The 16,885-nt window shown below is 35.9% G+C and overlaps 1 protein-coding gene across 7 annotated transcripts in view; it reads left to right on the top strand.

The window, feature by feature from the left end:
• Nucleotides 1-14,629, top strand: part of TOR1AIP2 (torsin 1A interacting protein 2) — a 38,008-nt gene extending 23,379 nt beyond the window's left edge. For all 7 annotated transcript variants that reach the window (XM_071207589.1, XM_004461871.3, XM_004461870.4 and 4 more), the window contains 4 exons: nt 4,173-4,352; nt 6,177-6,692; nt 9,819-9,917; nt 11,263-14,629. In XM_071207589.1, coding sequence (XP_071063690.1) covers nt 4,319-4,352; nt 6,177-6,692; nt 9,819-9,917; nt 11,263-12,029 — 1,416 coding nt within the window. In that variant the 5' untranslated portion in view covers nt 4,173-4,318 and the 3' untranslated portion in view covers nt 12,030-14,629. The remainder of the gene's footprint in view (nt 1-4,172; nt 4,353-6,176; nt 6,693-9,818; nt 9,918-11,262) is intronic.
• Nucleotides 14,630-16,885: the final 2,256 nt, after the last annotated feature.

The raw sequence follows: 16,885 nt of genomic DNA, 5'->3' as shown, positions 1-16,885 counted from the left end.
CTTACAAAGGAGTAATTAAAAGTAAATGTCTTATAACATGTGAAGCACACTGATCTACATCAGTTACTTTTTGCAGAAGATAGCACCAAAGATGGTATCACTTTCATTATGTAGTTCACAGGTCCCTAAGGAACACATAATGTGTTGTTGATTGGACACAATGTTCAAAAGATTGACCTCTTTCTGGAACAGTGGCCTCCAGATTTCCTAGGGTCCACTGTGTGTCAAGAATATTTAGGTTGGTACCATTTCTTCCTTGGAGTCTAGAGGAAATACAATTTCAACTGTTAACAATGGTATGTTACAAAGGATCTGAATGAGATGGGCTAAAGGACTGATGTGTTGCCTTATGACAGGAATGGTGCATTTTAAACCTGTAAGATTATAGAAATACCTGTGATGATTCCTTTCCAGACTGCTTTTTGGCTACAACCAAGTTACTGAGTAATACACATTTGAAAGTGTTTGAAATAAAGTTTATTGACGTTAATCTTACATACATTAGAATGTACAGATGTTAAGTTTGATGACAAACATAACCACCATCTCAAAAAAGATAGGAAATGGGAAACGGACTTTGGCCCAGTGGTTAGGGCGTCCGTCTACCATATGGGAGGTCCGCGGTTCAAACCCCGGACCTCCTTGACCCGTGTGGAGCTGGCCATGCGCAGTGCTGATGCGCGCAAGGAGTGCCGTGCCACGCAAGGGTGTCCCCCGCGTGGGGGAGCCCCACGCGCAAGGAGTGCGCCCGTGAGGAAAAGCCGCCCAGCGTGAAAAGAAAGAGCAGCCTGCCCAGGAATGGCGCCGCCCACACTTCCCGTGCCGCTGACGACAACAGAAGCGGACAAAGAAACAAGAAACAAGACGCAGCAAATAGACACCAAGAACAGACAACCAGGGGAGGGGGGGAATTAAATAAAAAAAAAAAAAAAAAAAGATAGGAAATGCTTCCATTGCCCCAAAAAGTTCCCTTGTGCCCTTTTTCAGTCAGTACTCCTTCCCTTTTAGTAACCACTGATCTGTTTATCATCCTAGATTAGTATTGCCTATTCTAGAACTTCATGTAAAAGGAATCATTTGGCCTACTATGCCTGACTTCTTTCCTTCATGTTTTTTAGATTCATCTAAAAATGTTGTGGCATGTATCAGTAGTTGGTCCTTTTTTTTTTTTTTTTTTTTTTTTAAGGAGATAACAGGGATTGAACCTGGGACCTCGTACATGGAAAGCAGGCACTCAAACCACTGAGCTGCTATACCCGCTCCCCAGTTGGTTTATTTTTGTCATTGTACAATTTTTTGAATCACTCTTTATAGTATTTTCTATTTTTAAATTTTATATAAATTTGATAATACTGTACAGTTTCTTTTTGAGGTTCATCCATATTAATATATGTATATCTAATTCATTTTACTTGCTGTATTTAATATTACATTGTAAGAATATGATGCAATTTTTTTAATCTACTTATTGGTGGGACTTTAGATAGTTTTCTGTTCCTTATTTTAAACAATAGGCATCCTTGTACATGGCTTCTTGGGCAAATGAGAGAAATTTTTTTAGGCTGGGTATGTATATAAAAGTGAAATTGCTGATTTGTAGAATATATGTATCTTCAACTTTAAGTACATATTGCCATATTGCTCTCCAAAGTTCTAGTTAACATTTTAGCTCATTTACAGTAGGGCTTAAGAGCTCTCTATCTCTAAAAACCTCACAACACTTGGTATTGCCTGAATTCTAAGTTTTGCCAACTAACAGTTGTGAAAGATATTTCATTATTATTTTAAAGTTGCATTTTCCTGACTACTCCTCTCATGTATCACAGAACTTTTTAGGATTCCTCTTTGTTGAACTACTTGCTCATCTGTTTCGCCTACTTTTCCATAGGATTAGATATTCTGTATTTTTTTCTGAAAGTTTCAAAGCTTTGCTGTTTTTACCTTTAAGAGTTTATTCTGGAATTCATTTCTGAGTGAGGTGGGAGGTAGAAATCCCTCTCCCCCTAATTAGGATTGCCATTTGTCCCAGAACTATTTATTCAGCAATCCATTCTTACCCTTTACCACTTGCCAATTTATTTTACATATGTATGCATATGTTTCTTGGCTCCCTATTCTGTGTGTGTTGTTCATTTGTCTATTTCTGCACCAATACCCCATTGCTTTTATTACTATAAGTTTCTAATAAGTCTGGATATATGATAAAGATAGCTGTCCTCCTTCAGAATTATCTTGACTGTTGGCACTTTTCTCTTTTTGAATTTTAGGGGCAGCTTGACCATTCAGCAAGTAACAACAATCAAAAAACTGTCCTGAGATTCTGTTTTAAATAGTGTTGAATTTATAAATTTGGAGAGACTTGACAGCTTCTTTAAAAAATTTTTTTTATTTTTAAATTTTTACTTTTTATTTTTTAGAAGGTACCAGGGATTGAACCTGGGACCTCCTACACGTGAAGCACATGCTCAACCACTGATCCGCACCCACTCCAGCTTTTAATGGTTGTGAGTCTTACTGTCTGTGCGTATCCTATATCTCTATGTATTTAGATCTTTTATGTCCTTTGGTAAAGTTTTACACTTTTCTGTCAAAAGTTCTTTTTTTGAAAATAAAACAGCTTTAAGGTATAAATTACATACCATAAAATTCACCCATCTCTATAAAGTTTTTGCATAGTGGTTGTTAGGTTTATTACAAGGTTCTTTGTTACTAGGTGCCTTGTAGTTATTGTGAATAGTGTCTTTGCTTTCTAAAATTTTGTCACTGGTGCATAGAAAACTTCTTCATTGTTTTTCTGTTTTGGGCTGGCAGGAAAATAATTTAAGAAATCTGAAAAGGATTGGGGACTTTTTATATAGTTTCTGTCATGAACCAGGGTAGGAAAGAAACTTTTGCAATATATGATAGCAATGAAAAGAGCTGGAAGCCCAATCTCAGGAGCCTGAAGAAGATAAAAGGGGTGATAAGGAACCCTCCAAGTCTGAGACATGTTCCTGAGTGTCCCTAATTTCTCCCTCCCTCCCCAGTTTATATATGGTATCACACTTCTTTGATAAATTTGTTCATTTATTCATATATTACTTAATTAAAGAGTTCTTCCTATATACCAGGTATTCTGCTAGGCATTTGGAATTAAAATTTTTTAAATTTTACCATAGAATGCTGTGAGAAAAACTCTTAAGGCTAGTTGGATAGTCTCACAACTGGGCTATCGAAAAATATAACACTTTACAAAGCTCTTTGACATATATTTTTGTATTTAATCCTCATAACAATCTTTAATTCATTTTTACAGATAGTGAAGGTTATGTAATTTGGATAGTATTGTTTTTGAGGTATCGGGGACTGGGGATTGAATCTGGGACCTCGTGTGAGAAGCCAGGGCTCAACCACTGAGCCACACTGGCTTCCCTGAGTCGGTTTTATTGTTTGTTTTGCTTGTTTTGTTTTTGTTTTTTCAGGAGGCATGGGGAACCGAACCCGCAACCTCCCATGTGGGAGGTGGGTGTTCAAGAGCTTAAACCACATCCACTCCCTGATAAATTGTTTTTGACAATTAAGGTTTGACTGTGAAATGATAATTTTTTTACTGCTTATAAATTGTCTCTGATATTTATTCCTTTTGTATAATTTATATATTTTTAAATCAGTCTTCTTTGAACATCATATAAGAAGACGTTGCACAAAGGGATATCTGTCTGTGAGAAACACAGTAAGACAGTGACGTAACTGAAAGTGTATATTTAAAAGTCATTCTTTCCTAAAACTTCAAGGCAACCATTTTAGTTTAACAGTTGTACATTTTTAATGATAAATGAAAACTCATGATAGGCAGATTGTAAGAAAATTATACGGGACAGAAACTGAAAACATAAGGGAAGTGTTTTATTAAAAGATTCTAGTCATTTGGTCTTACACTCTTTCAACCCATACTGGAATGTATTAGGAGATTATAGCATTTAGGCAGGTTAAGATTCTGGAGTTTTTTTCTGTTTGTAGTCTAGGATATGGTATATGATCCTCATGAAAGCAGGAAAGCATTTTTTCTTCACTAAAAAATTGCAGAGAGGAAATTGCCAAAACGAAAGCGATTTAGTAAAAAAAAGCTGATTTATTGATATTTCTCTGTTGTATATATAAAAGGTCATTTAATTTTTTGCATTTTATTTTAGTCACTGTATATATGCCTTGTTTCCTGGGTCCACGGAAAGCATGAGTCTGTTGGGACCTGGGACAAGAAGAAAACAAGACATCTTCAGAAGGAAAACCAGACACTAACAAAGAGTATCCCAAACTCTGAAGGAGATAGAACACAAACATGACCGACAGTGGACTTAGGGATCCTCCAGAGGGTAAGACTAGTTTGTACAGCACTGAAGTTTGTGCTGTAGGAAACTAGGGCTGTGCTAACAGAGAAAATCTCTGATGATTAACATCTGAAGTTTTGAAGTGAAGAAAAAAGCTAATTCAATTAATATAGTTTTAATTTGTTACGATTATACTTATTCTTACATATTTACTGCCTTTTATCACAATGCTAGATCCTAATCTTAGTAGATAGAAGATAAATGTGTTCGAGACTCCAGTTGTAGGAACCTAAGGCACTGGAAAAATATGCATCTTAAAAAAAGATGGCACAAAAATCTTTAGAGTTAAAATTACAAAATCAAGAAAAGCATAATGGGCTATATTTAGAGGGGCTCTTTCAATTCTAGGAACGAATAAAGTAAAATTCTTTACTCTGCTTAATACATGTATATAGTAGATTTGAAATAGATTTTTCAGAAGAGAGGATATATTATAAATCTTTTATTATGGAAAGTTTTGAATATACGAAAATACAGCAGTATAATGAATCCCCGTGTACTCAACATCTAACTTCAACTATTGTCAACATAGAGCTGATCTTGTTGCCTTCCCTGTATTATTTTAATATAAATCTCAGACATATTTTATCTGTAAATAGTTTATATCTTTTAAGATGATTCTTTTTTTTAATACAACCAAAATATTATCACATCTAAAAAATAGTTCCTAATATAATTTTTTTAGCTTTATTATAAAAATTTCAAACACAAATAAAAGCAGAGAGAAATGTGAACTGAATCCCCATGTACCTACCAACCAGGTACAATTACTTTCAACATTTAGCAAATAATGTTTCATCTATACCCTTTTGCTTTTCTCTCCCCCCATACCATTAAATTGAAGCAAATTCTAGACATCATGCAATTTTAGCCATTAGTGCTTGAATATGTTTCTCTAGAAGATAAGGATTCTTTTTTAAAAACAATCACAGTACCTTTACAGCACCTAAAATGATGAAAAATAATTCCTTGGTATCACCAAATAACATGTTTGAATTTTCCTGGTTGACTAATAAATGTTTTTTAACAATTGATTTGTGTTCAAAACTGGATCTAAACCAAGGTTCAAACATGACATTTGCTTGATACATCTCTTACATCTCTTTTAATCTACACATTACCTCCCCTCCCCCGTTTTTTCTTTTCTTGCCATTTATTTTTACTTCTTGCTATTATTTAACAAAGAAAGACTTTGTCCCTTGGAATTTCCCATACTGGGTTTTGCTGATTATATTCCTGAGGCATAGTTTAATATATTCCTCTATCCCTGTGTTTCTTTGAAACTGGTAGTTAGATCTAGAAGCTTGATCAGATTCCGATTTAATTTTTTTGGCAAGAATACTTCATGGGTGGTGTAGTGCATTTCCTATTATTGCTTTGTATCATGAGCTTAATGATGTCTGGTTTTCCCTCTTTTTGTGATTGATCCATGGGTTCATATGTCATCCTGGTTTTCCATTATAAAATTTCCATCAACCTTTTGCCTAATAGTTCTAACTGCCATTAATGATCAATTCCTAGATCCGTTATTTCATTAGGGAAGAGAATGTAGTTAATATAACCAAAAATTGGTTCTGTCATCCAAATTGTTTTGCATTGGTGTTATTTGTTAGATGTGCTAACATGATAAGTTTTTTTGTTCATTTAATCACCTCTAGTGGGAGTCAAGAGAAATACTGTTTAGGTAGGGTGCCTTGTGAATCATAAAAATCTATATAAATATTACTTATTAATTAGGGGCCTTCTTAAAATACAAAAATATAGGGAATTTTTTTTTTCAATAAAAATTATAAATTTTTATCTCAATAGACTTTCAAAAGGATTTGGAAAATGACCAATCAATAAATTCTCAGGCGCAGGAGACTACAGTCACAGCAAGTGCCTCTGAAGAAGCTCAGATCCCAAATCCTGCCTCTGATCTTAACAAAGACCACCAAGAGGTAGAGACAGGAAGTCCAGGAAGTGCAGATACATGTGATAAATCAGGAAGTCCAGATGAAACAGTTGATGGGAAATATCCAAAGGATAAAACAGAACATGAGAACATCAGGAGTTTTCCAGGTGGAGAACAAGGGCATCTCCTTCCAGAAAGTACGGGTGAAGAACCCCTGGATCCAGATCCTAACTGTTCTCCAAGTGACAAGGTAGAAGGAGCAGATGCATACTTAGGGAGCAGCTATGGAGACATCTGTGAAGAAGTGAGTGGCAGAACCGAAGCTTCACAGGAGCCACCTGCTCCAGACTCCCAGGATGCCCAGGGTCCTGGTCATTCCACTGCGGGGCTGGGGAGCCAGGACATACTGAGGAGGCGACTGCTGGCGTCAGGTGAGAGAAGCCGCTGAATTACTGTCCTGTGTGTATTGTTTAGTTACTGAGAACATAGCATAGTCAAGGCCCTTCTATTTGGTGAATTTTTGCCCTTCTTTCATAGGATTAAAGTGGAGTAAACTTTTAAAAATAATTTCTGTAGAGAAGCATGAGCTTTGGCATTATGTGGCTCTGCAAGGTTCCTTCTAATTTGTAGGCATTTTTCTTTGCACATGCTCCTATGTGGACCTGAAAGCAGTCTCTGTGGGTGCACGCTGGTAGTTTTAAACCCAACCCTAGAGACTTTTTGTAGATGTTTTGCCATGCATTCACCACCATCTACCTTCTGTAAGGAATTGTGTTTCTGGGCTTATGGTTTCCTAACCACTCCAATTGGTGCTAGCTCCCACCTCCTTCCAAGCAGGGCAAGGAGAGGGAAGGGAGGGCTGGGAACTCATCAACCTTAAGGATGGGTACAGAGGAAACCTTAGACAAAAGTGCTGTAAGGAGTGCCTCTCTAACTCCTGTCATAAGCATTACCCTTGCTCCTTTTGTCCCCTGCGCACCGCCTATGTCCCAGATTATCTCCCCTTCTCCTTCGCATCCACTTCTCCAAACTCTTAATTCCTTTAACATGAATTGTGATAAAATACAAGTTGACCAAAATACGTTAAAAGCAAGGTCGAGGCTTTATTGGTTAATCTTTGTGATATTTGTACCTTCAATATACAAACAATGTGATTGCATTAGAGTGCTGAATTGAAAAATGTATCTGTTCTGTAAACTGACCTTCCTCTCTTCCCTATCTGACATCCTCTTCCCACAGGTTGCTTTTGGTCCACAGGAAGGTGGACTTTTCTTTAGCTGCTTGACTAATTAGGAAGATCTCCTCAGTCACATTTGTTTCCTAAATGATCTCTATAACTAGTTTCTGGAGGCATCTATTTTTTCCTCCTTGCAGGGCTGAATGCTTTTATTCTGAAGTCTCAAACTACCTAAGTCCTCAAAAAGTGGAAGTGAATATTTCTTTTTCCTATTGTGACAAAACACTGCTTTTTGCACTTTGTAACTAATTCTGTATTTTGTTTTCTTTTGCTTTTGCTGTCTAGGAACTTAGACTAACTTATATTCCGAAGACTCTTTAGTGACTCAAGGAGTGAACCAGTTAGGAGCTGAGTCAAGGAACTAGCTTGGCACTTTTCTCTTAAGTCCCCACCTGGAAAGCCGAAGACCTCTCTGTTCCAGCTCCTTCCTCTATCTGAAGAGAGGCCAGTGGCTTGGACTGGAGACCACATTAGACTAATGTAGATCTCACTGGAGACCTTACCCCTACCTTCCTTCTGAGACCAGGCCAAATGACCCCAGAAGCTTAGTTTAGATCTTTAAACTCAAGACAAATTAGTCATTTAAGAGAGTTCTGATAGCTTTTTTTTTTTAAAGGTTTATTTTACTTTATTTTATTTATTTATCCTCCCTCCTCCTTTTGCCGCTTGCTTGCTGTCTGCTCTCTGTGTCCATTTGCTGCACGTTCTTCTGTGTCTGCTTGTCTCCCTTTGTTGCGTCATCTTGCTGTGCCGCTCTCTGCAGGTGTGGGCCATCAGCTATCTACGGGCGCAGGCCATCACCTATCCCCAGGCACGGGCCATCAGCTCTCAGCAGGCATGGGCCAGCTTGCCTTCACAAGGAGTCCCTGGGAAGGGGACCTAGAGCCTCCCATATGGTAGATGGGAGCCCAATCCATTGAGCCATATCTGCTTCCCAGTTCTGATAGTTTTTGTTGTTTTTTTTAAGATTTATTTTATTTATTTCTCCCTCACCCCCCCTCCCCCATTGTCTGCTCTGTGTCCATTCACTGTGTGTTGTGTTCTTCTGCATCCACTTGTATTATCAGGCAGCACTGGGATCTGATAGCTTTTTATTCCTGATTTCTTTGCAACACAATTATAATTATTCATACCATTGAATATTCATTATTTTTTGAACGCTTGCTGCATGCCAGATCCTAGATTCTAGGGATATAGGTGTGAATAAAACATAGACTCTTTTCTTTGGACATTTACATGTAAGTAATATGTGCCACATTAGCGTGACATTTTGTTTAATTTTCACTATAAATCCTGTTCATAAATGCTCAGGCCTCAGCGTTTGCTGCTCATATAACAGAGATGCTCATTTCTAACTTACAGAAAATAAAGGGAATATTTTATTGTTTTTGCTGTTTAACTTCCCAGTTAAAACCTCAATTCTTTGGCTACCACATTATGTCCTTCTTACTGCTAGAAGTAGTCTTTTCAGACTGTGAAAAACTTTGTAATACCTGGAGAGTGTGATTCATAAAATACCTTTTTGTTAGCACTTTTAAAGAAAGTCAGCCTTAAGTTGGTTTTACCTTTCCAAGGAAATTTATTAAGTGTGTTCATCCAATTCATAGATAGCCTTTATGTGCCTTTTAAAAGTGTTAAAATCCAGTCCTTATCCTCAAAGTTTATACTTAGTTAAGAAGACAAAATTGAGTATTTTAATAGTTATATCATCTCTCAGTTTACATATAGCTGATTCACACATTTTGTGAAATAAAGCAGTGAAGAAGTAAATATCTTTTAAAAATGATTTGTTTTCAATAAAATGGTCTCAAATTGCTGTCTCTGCACTTATTAGTGCCTCTGTCATTTGTATACTTGGAGGTCTTGAGGAGCCACTTGAGACCTGAACTCTGGAATTAGAGCATTGTTACTTTATGATGTTGTATCTTGTATACAACTAACATTTCTTATAGTCCTTCTTAATTTTGTGCATTTTGTTGAAACACATTTTTGATAGGTTTAGATGCAATATTAGAAAAGCTTGTTCCTTTGTCCTTGATGTGTAAGGGCCAGTAGGGAATTGTGAATATTGTAAAAGTAGCCTTAAGTGAATTTCACAGCACTTTTATTTTATTCCTCTATGTAGAATAAAAGCAATAGTAAGTCTCAAGGAAAAGAAAGACATGGGAAAAGTTTGCTTTGGAAAAAGAAGAATTTTAAAAATACAGAAATCCTTTCAGTCAAATAATTCTTTGGTTTGGTAAGAGCTAGAAAGGTATACATACTCTCCTTAGTGCCTTAGTGCTCTGTTTAAAATAATACTGTTTTTTTTTTCCCCCAGAGGCTGGAAGTCATCAACAAGAAACAAAAAAATTGGAAGAAAACAAAGAAAGTGCACAGGACATAAGAAAGATTAATAAAAAGGATTTTCAGAGCTATGGTGAGAACAAATCTGGTTTTACTGTTAGTGTTCATTCACATTCAGGTGTCCACAGTGAACAGTGATTACTAGCAGGTTTAAAGTTTTAACACTGTGTTAATATTTTTCTTAATTGTTTAATAATAAGTTATAGTAAAATAGAGCCATATAGAGTTTTAGAAATTTTTCTACCAGTGTTAGCTGATACTTTGCTGTACTTTACAAAATGGAAATTCTCATAGTAGGAAAGGCTTTTCATAAATAAGAAACTAAAACTGCCTTTTTAGTTAGAGAGTATTAAATTCCCAAGTGATGTGTTAAGTTCTGATTCTTAAGAAAAAAAAGATCTGCATTTAGTAGGGACTTTGAGAATATGAAAGAATATTCTGATAACTCATTTCTAAATCACATCATTAGTTAAAACAACAAATACCTAAACTCAGCTTTTATCTTTTTTCAATAACAGTATTGTATATTTTTATTATTACTTGTAAATTTTACACATCTATATTAGTAAAGTCGATGATAAACTTATGTAAGTATATACATGCATACATATTTTTCCCTGCAGAGTCAGTTGTTAAACATTTATTAGGCTACCACTCAGTGGTATACAGCCCCAGAATTGTCCTTTTCCTTTACTGCGTATACTTTCTGAGACTTGAAACTACTGGGAGACAGTTCTCTTTGCTTTTTTTCTCATTTTTACACATCTTATGAGCAGAGGCACTGACTGCTTTTCTTCCTTACATGCATATTTTTATAGGAAGCAGGCAAGGAAGATAGAGATTGTGTCTCCTCTGGAGTAAGGAGATGCTTTTTTATGGTCCACTATAATAAAGCCAGTGTCTCCCATTTGGGTTTTGCTGCCACTACCCATTATAAAAGACTGAGGTTCCCTAAAGTGATTTCTATTCCTGTAATACAACCCACTATGTGTGCAGGTATTCCCTGGCCGCCTTTGTCACCTTGTGGGTGTGAGGCACTAAAACCAGTGCAAATGCTGATACTCTGGCTACTGATGTTGCTGTGAGTAATAAAGGTCTTTATCTCTGATCCAGGAGTCTCTTGTCTTATGCCATCCTCCATGAAATTGTGGCAGGCTAACTTATTAACTTGTAAGTAGTCAACATTTATCTTTTAACAAAGATGTTGTATCTTTAAATAATTAAATCTTTGAAGATTTTAGGAAAAGGTATTTCTGGTAGGTTTTAAAAGCAAAAAGTTTAAAAGATTTAAGAAAAAGAAACCCAACTACCAATAAAATCTGGCAGTATCTCTATATGCTTTCATATTACTACATGCTTTGTTTCTGACGCATGTTTTTTCTTATTTTCTCTTTTTTTATTTTCCCTTTCTCCAACAGGGTCCATCTTTCTTGCCTTCCTGGCTATGGTTCTCATTTTTGTTTTGCTAGGCTCTATTAGTAGCTACTATTCCTCTCAGGCCCACCAAGTAACCAAAAATCCAGCTTTGGAGGCCTTCTTGGTTCATTTCAACCAATTGAAGGATAAATTTCCAGGCCAGAGTTCCTTCCTCTGGCAGAGAGGACGTAAGTTTCTGCAGAAGCACCTTAATGCTTCAAACCCCACAGAACCAGCCACCATCATATTTACAGCAGCTCGAGAAGGAAGAGAGACCCTGAAGTGCCTGAGTCACTATGTTGCAGATGCCTATACTTCTTCCCAAAAGGTCTCTGCTATTCACATTGATGGAGCTGGAAGAACCTTGCAGGACAGTGACACAGTCAAGCTGTTGGTTGACCTGGAACTGAGCTCTGGATTTGAAAATGGCCGGAAGGCTGCCGTGGTACACCACTTTGAATCCCTTCCTGCAGGCTCCACCTTGATCTTCTACAAATATTGTGATCATGAGAATGCAGCTTTTAAAGATGTGGCCCTAGTTCTGACTGTTCTACTAGAGGAAGAAACATTAGAAGCAAGTGTAGGCCCAAGGGAAACTGAGGAAAAAGTGAGGGATTTGCTCTGGGCCAGGTTTACTAATTCTAACACTCCCAGCTCCTTCAACCACATGGACTCAGACAAATTGAGTGGGCTGTGGAGCCGTATTTCACACCTGGTACTGCCTGTTCAGCCAGTAAGGAACATAGAAGAATGGGGATGCCTTTTATAAAGCTAAGCGTGGGGTTGGTTATAGAAGGCATAGGTTTATTTTTTAAGAAGTCAGTTTAAAGGCCTTCCATTTATCTGGAAGGAGATTAATAAAAATGTGAGGGAAATATCCTGAAAAGCACAAATTGGCTACTTTTAGAAAAATATGGTTCATGTTTTGCTTTTTGTAGAATCTTTCTAATCAAAGCATGACAAAGCTAAAAGTTGACCTGATTTTTTCCCCCTTGTCTTTCAAACAGGCAGGTTTTGACATATTAGAATGATATATATATTTGAGGATTTTTAAAAATTCCGAAAGTATCACAACAGAGTCCTTGCACAAGAAGATAGCCTTACTTCTCAGAATAACAACAGAGTGATTTTTTATTTTCTTGAGTGAGACTGTAACGTGCTTTTTTGATCGTTTTTGGACTCTGACTAAAACAATTGCACTTATGAAGTAATGATAATTTTTAGAAAAATTTTCTGCCACATGTTAAGTATTTTAAAAACTCACTTTAATCTGGTTATGCGATTACATCTTATACTAATATGTACTTTTGAATAGTATGAAAAAAGGAAATATGAAATCAATCAACTACTTAATGCTTACTGTGTGTAAGGTGTTGTGCTTTTATTCTGTTAATGAGCTGAGGTAAAACCCAGTGTACTCAAGAAATGTTTTTAAAAAATGGAAGAGTGGAGCAGAGGTAACTCAAGTGGTTGAGGGCCTGTTTCCCATGTACGAGGTCCCAGGTTCAATCCTTCGTACCTCCTAAAGACAAAACAAACAAATGAAAAAACCAACTCTCATTGGGGAGCACATGTAGCTCAATGGTTGAGCACCTGCTTCCCAAGTACAAGGTCCTGGGTTCAAGCCCTGGCACCTCCTAAACACAAAAGGAAAGAATGAGGGAATTCTTAAATATCTTTACTTCGACTTTCTTGAATGACTTAGAGCAGTGATTTTCAGACTGTGTCGACCTGCAGATTTAATTGGAAGGTAGAGTTCCACTGATAATGAAGTTTGAAAACTACCCATTAAGTGGAAAAACATCTCAGAAAATTAAAAAATGGGTAGAAAAAAATGAATGTATTAAAGTTTGAGTAGGAAGAGTAAGGATTACATGTAAGCTTATTGTAGAGAAGCTCTGTTTATGAAAGATAGTACAGATGAACAGTAGAATGTATGAACTGTTATTTCCTAGCTTGTTTCAGGTACTTTTGTTAATTGTTAATCATCATTTCTGTCTCCACCGAATGGAATTTTATATTTGTTTAGGATGACAGTTTGATTGCCCTTTAAGCAGAACATATTTTAATAAGCAAGTTGACAGCTTTTATATGGGCACATTGACATAACTACAACACTTTGCTGTTCAGTGTTGGAACACTATAATGTAGCTCATTTCTTGACTAGACAGTCAGAAGTATCATTACATTAAGAATTAGAGAAATTTCAAGAAATGTAGTATTTAGTGAAAGAAAACAAATGGTAGATAGAGACTCAGAAAGAAGTGTTAATGGTCAATATCAATTGTTGGATCATGTTCTGTGATTGTAAGAAAGATTGAGAACAATATTGGAAACACTGAATGTCTCCAGTATTCATGGAGACAGCAGTGGTTGATGTGCACCTGAGCTCTGGAAGCAAAATTCTAGTAAAGTGAATGATCCTGACCTAATGAAGGGTCTGTTCTATTACATGGCATATCCAAGAATGATCACTGTGATCCTGAAATATTTCAACTAGGTTTTGACCTCTCTATTTCTATGAGAGAATATATATATTTACACATGTAAGAGATCATATGAAGTGATTCAGATATGGACGGATTTTAGGAAACACCAAGAAGAAACAGGGATCTTTACTGATAACCTAAAAAGAAATCAGAGATAGGGGGAAGAATCTATTTGAAAATAACTGCCACAGGAAAAACACATCTGTTGTAATCAAGGCCTTAAGTTGGGCTCAGTTGACTGTGGGGACATCCATAAAAGAACAATTAGCATTTGGCACTTCGTGGAGGAATATTCTAAAAGATCTGAGAAAAGACTTGAACAAAAAGTTAAAGTATAGTGTCAATCAGTATAAAATCCGAGAAAAGTGGAAGAAAAATCTGTATACCATATTCGGTTTTTTTCTATATGTCTATAGATCATAGATGCTATCATTACATCACACAAAACCAGTGGTGCCTTATGGAACCAACAAGGTGACCTACTGACCTGTGCTACCTCAGCTCTATGACGGGACCTTTAAGTAGTTTGCATATCTGATCTCTGACAGTGCCTCAGTTCACAGTTGAAACAAAGATTCTTGTTTGCTTCGTTCAGTTGCATATGGTTTTCATTTCCTTTCCATATAATTTAGGGAAGGATATTTCTATAAGTCACAATGTTTTGATTGTTTAGTCTTTGCTAAAAACATTTTTCCTTCCATGTGTAAGTGCAATTAAGACTGTTTTCAGTTGTCTGTCCGTTATTACAAAAATCGTTTTAAAAAGAAACAGTGTATTAGCTCTGGGTCTTCCCATGAATAAAATGATTATTTTTTAAAGCAAAAAACAATATATTTTAAAATGCACAAATAATTAAAATCTATTATCTGATGTACTCAAATTATTTTCCTTTGTATTCTGTTTTTCAAGTTTTCTTTAGCATATCTTTTATTGCTATAATAGATAATTTTCTTGCTTGACTTAGAAAAAAGGTTTGTGACCTTATACTACACATGATACCTAAACATCACCTTTTAATTGTTATCATAGGACAACTTTTATTAGATTATATATTAATATAAATTGCTTCTTGAGTAATACCATAGTTGTAGAAGCAGCTGGTGGAATCAGAAACTGTCTCTGGATTAGGTTGTGTTTTTTTTCCCTTAGGGTAAATTTTACATATTCCATTTAGTTTCCTAGGATTGGCAGAGATGTGTTCCAGGGTGATCATATCACTATAAAATAGTAATGCTTTTTGTTTCTGTTTTTTTAAATTGATAAATAATTGAATTTGAAAGCCTCTTAGCTTATGGTGGGTAGTGGATTTTGACCCTTCACACGGTTTTAGTTTATGCTTTTATCTATTATAGAAAGGAAGCATAATGCGCATTGATATTGAAGTGTAACAAATACAGCATGTGCAAAGTGATGATAATTCAGCGAGATGATCTTCACCAGCACTGTAACTTGCATATATCTGACCAAAATTTTTATGTAGTTCATACAGGTCTCTAGCACTTCAAAAACTGCTAAATAGAAAAATGTAATTATTATATCCAATTAGGGTTTTCTTTTCATGGAAATAAAGCATATATCCATACAAAGTTTATTTGTGGAGAAGTACTGTTATATAGTAACATGAAACATGATAATAAAACAACAATTATAAAAATAAATCAGTTCATCTTTCTAAAGAGCCCCAACATATCACTTTATAAAAGCAGTTTATCTGTTTTTCCTGCAGTAAATTTTCAGTTTTCATTCTAATGTTTTGTTCACTGGTCTGAGCATAATTTATTTAATTTTAAAATTTTATTTGTTGAAAATAAAGCCATTTTGGTTGTATTTTTTTGAAAAATTGAACCAAGTATCTTAAACTCTGTATCACTTGTTCAGTGGGAAAGTTAATGTTTGCCTTTATATATGTACTGTGAATATTGGGGATACGAATAAGTATCTGGGATTATAAAGACTCAGGTTTGTTAGTCACAAAGATTAAGAAATTTTGGTGGATAATATATTTTCCAAGAAGACTACCAATTCTAGAGAGAACCAGATAAGGAGATGCATGTAAAACAGTTTCTTCCGATGACTTTCAAATATGTCTATTTATGTTACATTTTAGGTATTAGGTTTTGAAATAAATGCTGATGTGGGCCTAAATTTGCATGATTCAGACTGAAGGTGGGCCGTACACTTAATTTCCAACTAACATACTGCTCCATAATGACACTTCTGTATCTATAAAGCATTGCTTCTCAGCCTCTTTTTAAAAAAATATATACACTAGTAAAGAGAGAGCACAACCAGTATCTCCTAATCTGTAAATAACCTGTACAGACATTAATAATTTAGTCGTCTTTGCCATTCCTTCCAGAATTACCTGCAGTGTCTTATTTCAGCTTCTTTTGATGTCTTTAGAATTCCATAGATTGGTTCCTGTGTTGGGAAATGTTGGCCCACTTTTTCTAATGGAGGTTCATAAATTATATTTGCCCTCAGCTAAGAGCACTGACGAGAATCAAAAGAATGTTTTGGGGTCGGGGAAGCAGTGGGCTGAGTAACAGTACTGCAGAGCATAGTTGATGAGGTGTTCAGCTTGTTCTGCTTGCCGCCCCTGGCCCCCAGTGATCCCAGCCTGCCTTCTGTGCCCACACTTGGCCTCCACATCCTTATCAACACAGAGCTCCAGGCTGTTGCTCCCAATTGGTCAGAGATGAGATGAGATTTAAATCTATGTGCCATCCCGTCATAAATGAAAGAAGCAGCACATTGATTTTGAAACCCAAAAGCATTTTGTTTTTTTGTACTTAAAAAGTAAATGGGTTTTGCCAGTAGTGGTGTTAAATTTCTAGGCATTCCCCTTTTTATGTAACCATGATTGCTTTTGCATTTGTTAGTTTTGGATGCTGAGGAATGTGCCTTATCTGAATTAACTGTCTGGTTATTACCCAAAATAAATCTCCTTAATTTTTCTCAATTGACTTTTTTTTTAAAGATTTATTTCTTACCACATAGGTTGTTATATATGTTTCTAAATACATTGGAACAAATCAAAGCCTTAGTACCCCAAAAACTAATAAGGGAAGTGACGTAAATGATTATATGGTTACTGTGGGGATTGTAATTTTAAGCAGAATACAATAAAAATGTC

Source organism: Dasypus novemcinctus, chromosome 13 (assembly GCF_030445035.2).
Source record: "Dasypus novemcinctus isolate mDasNov1 chromosome 13, mDasNov1.1.hap2, whole genome shotgun sequence".
In the NCBI taxonomy this organism is placed as follows: Eukaryota; Metazoa; Chordata; class Mammalia; order Cingulata; family Dasypodidae; genus Dasypus; species Dasypus novemcinctus.
This window is presented reverse-complemented; position numbering and strand designations above follow the sequence as displayed.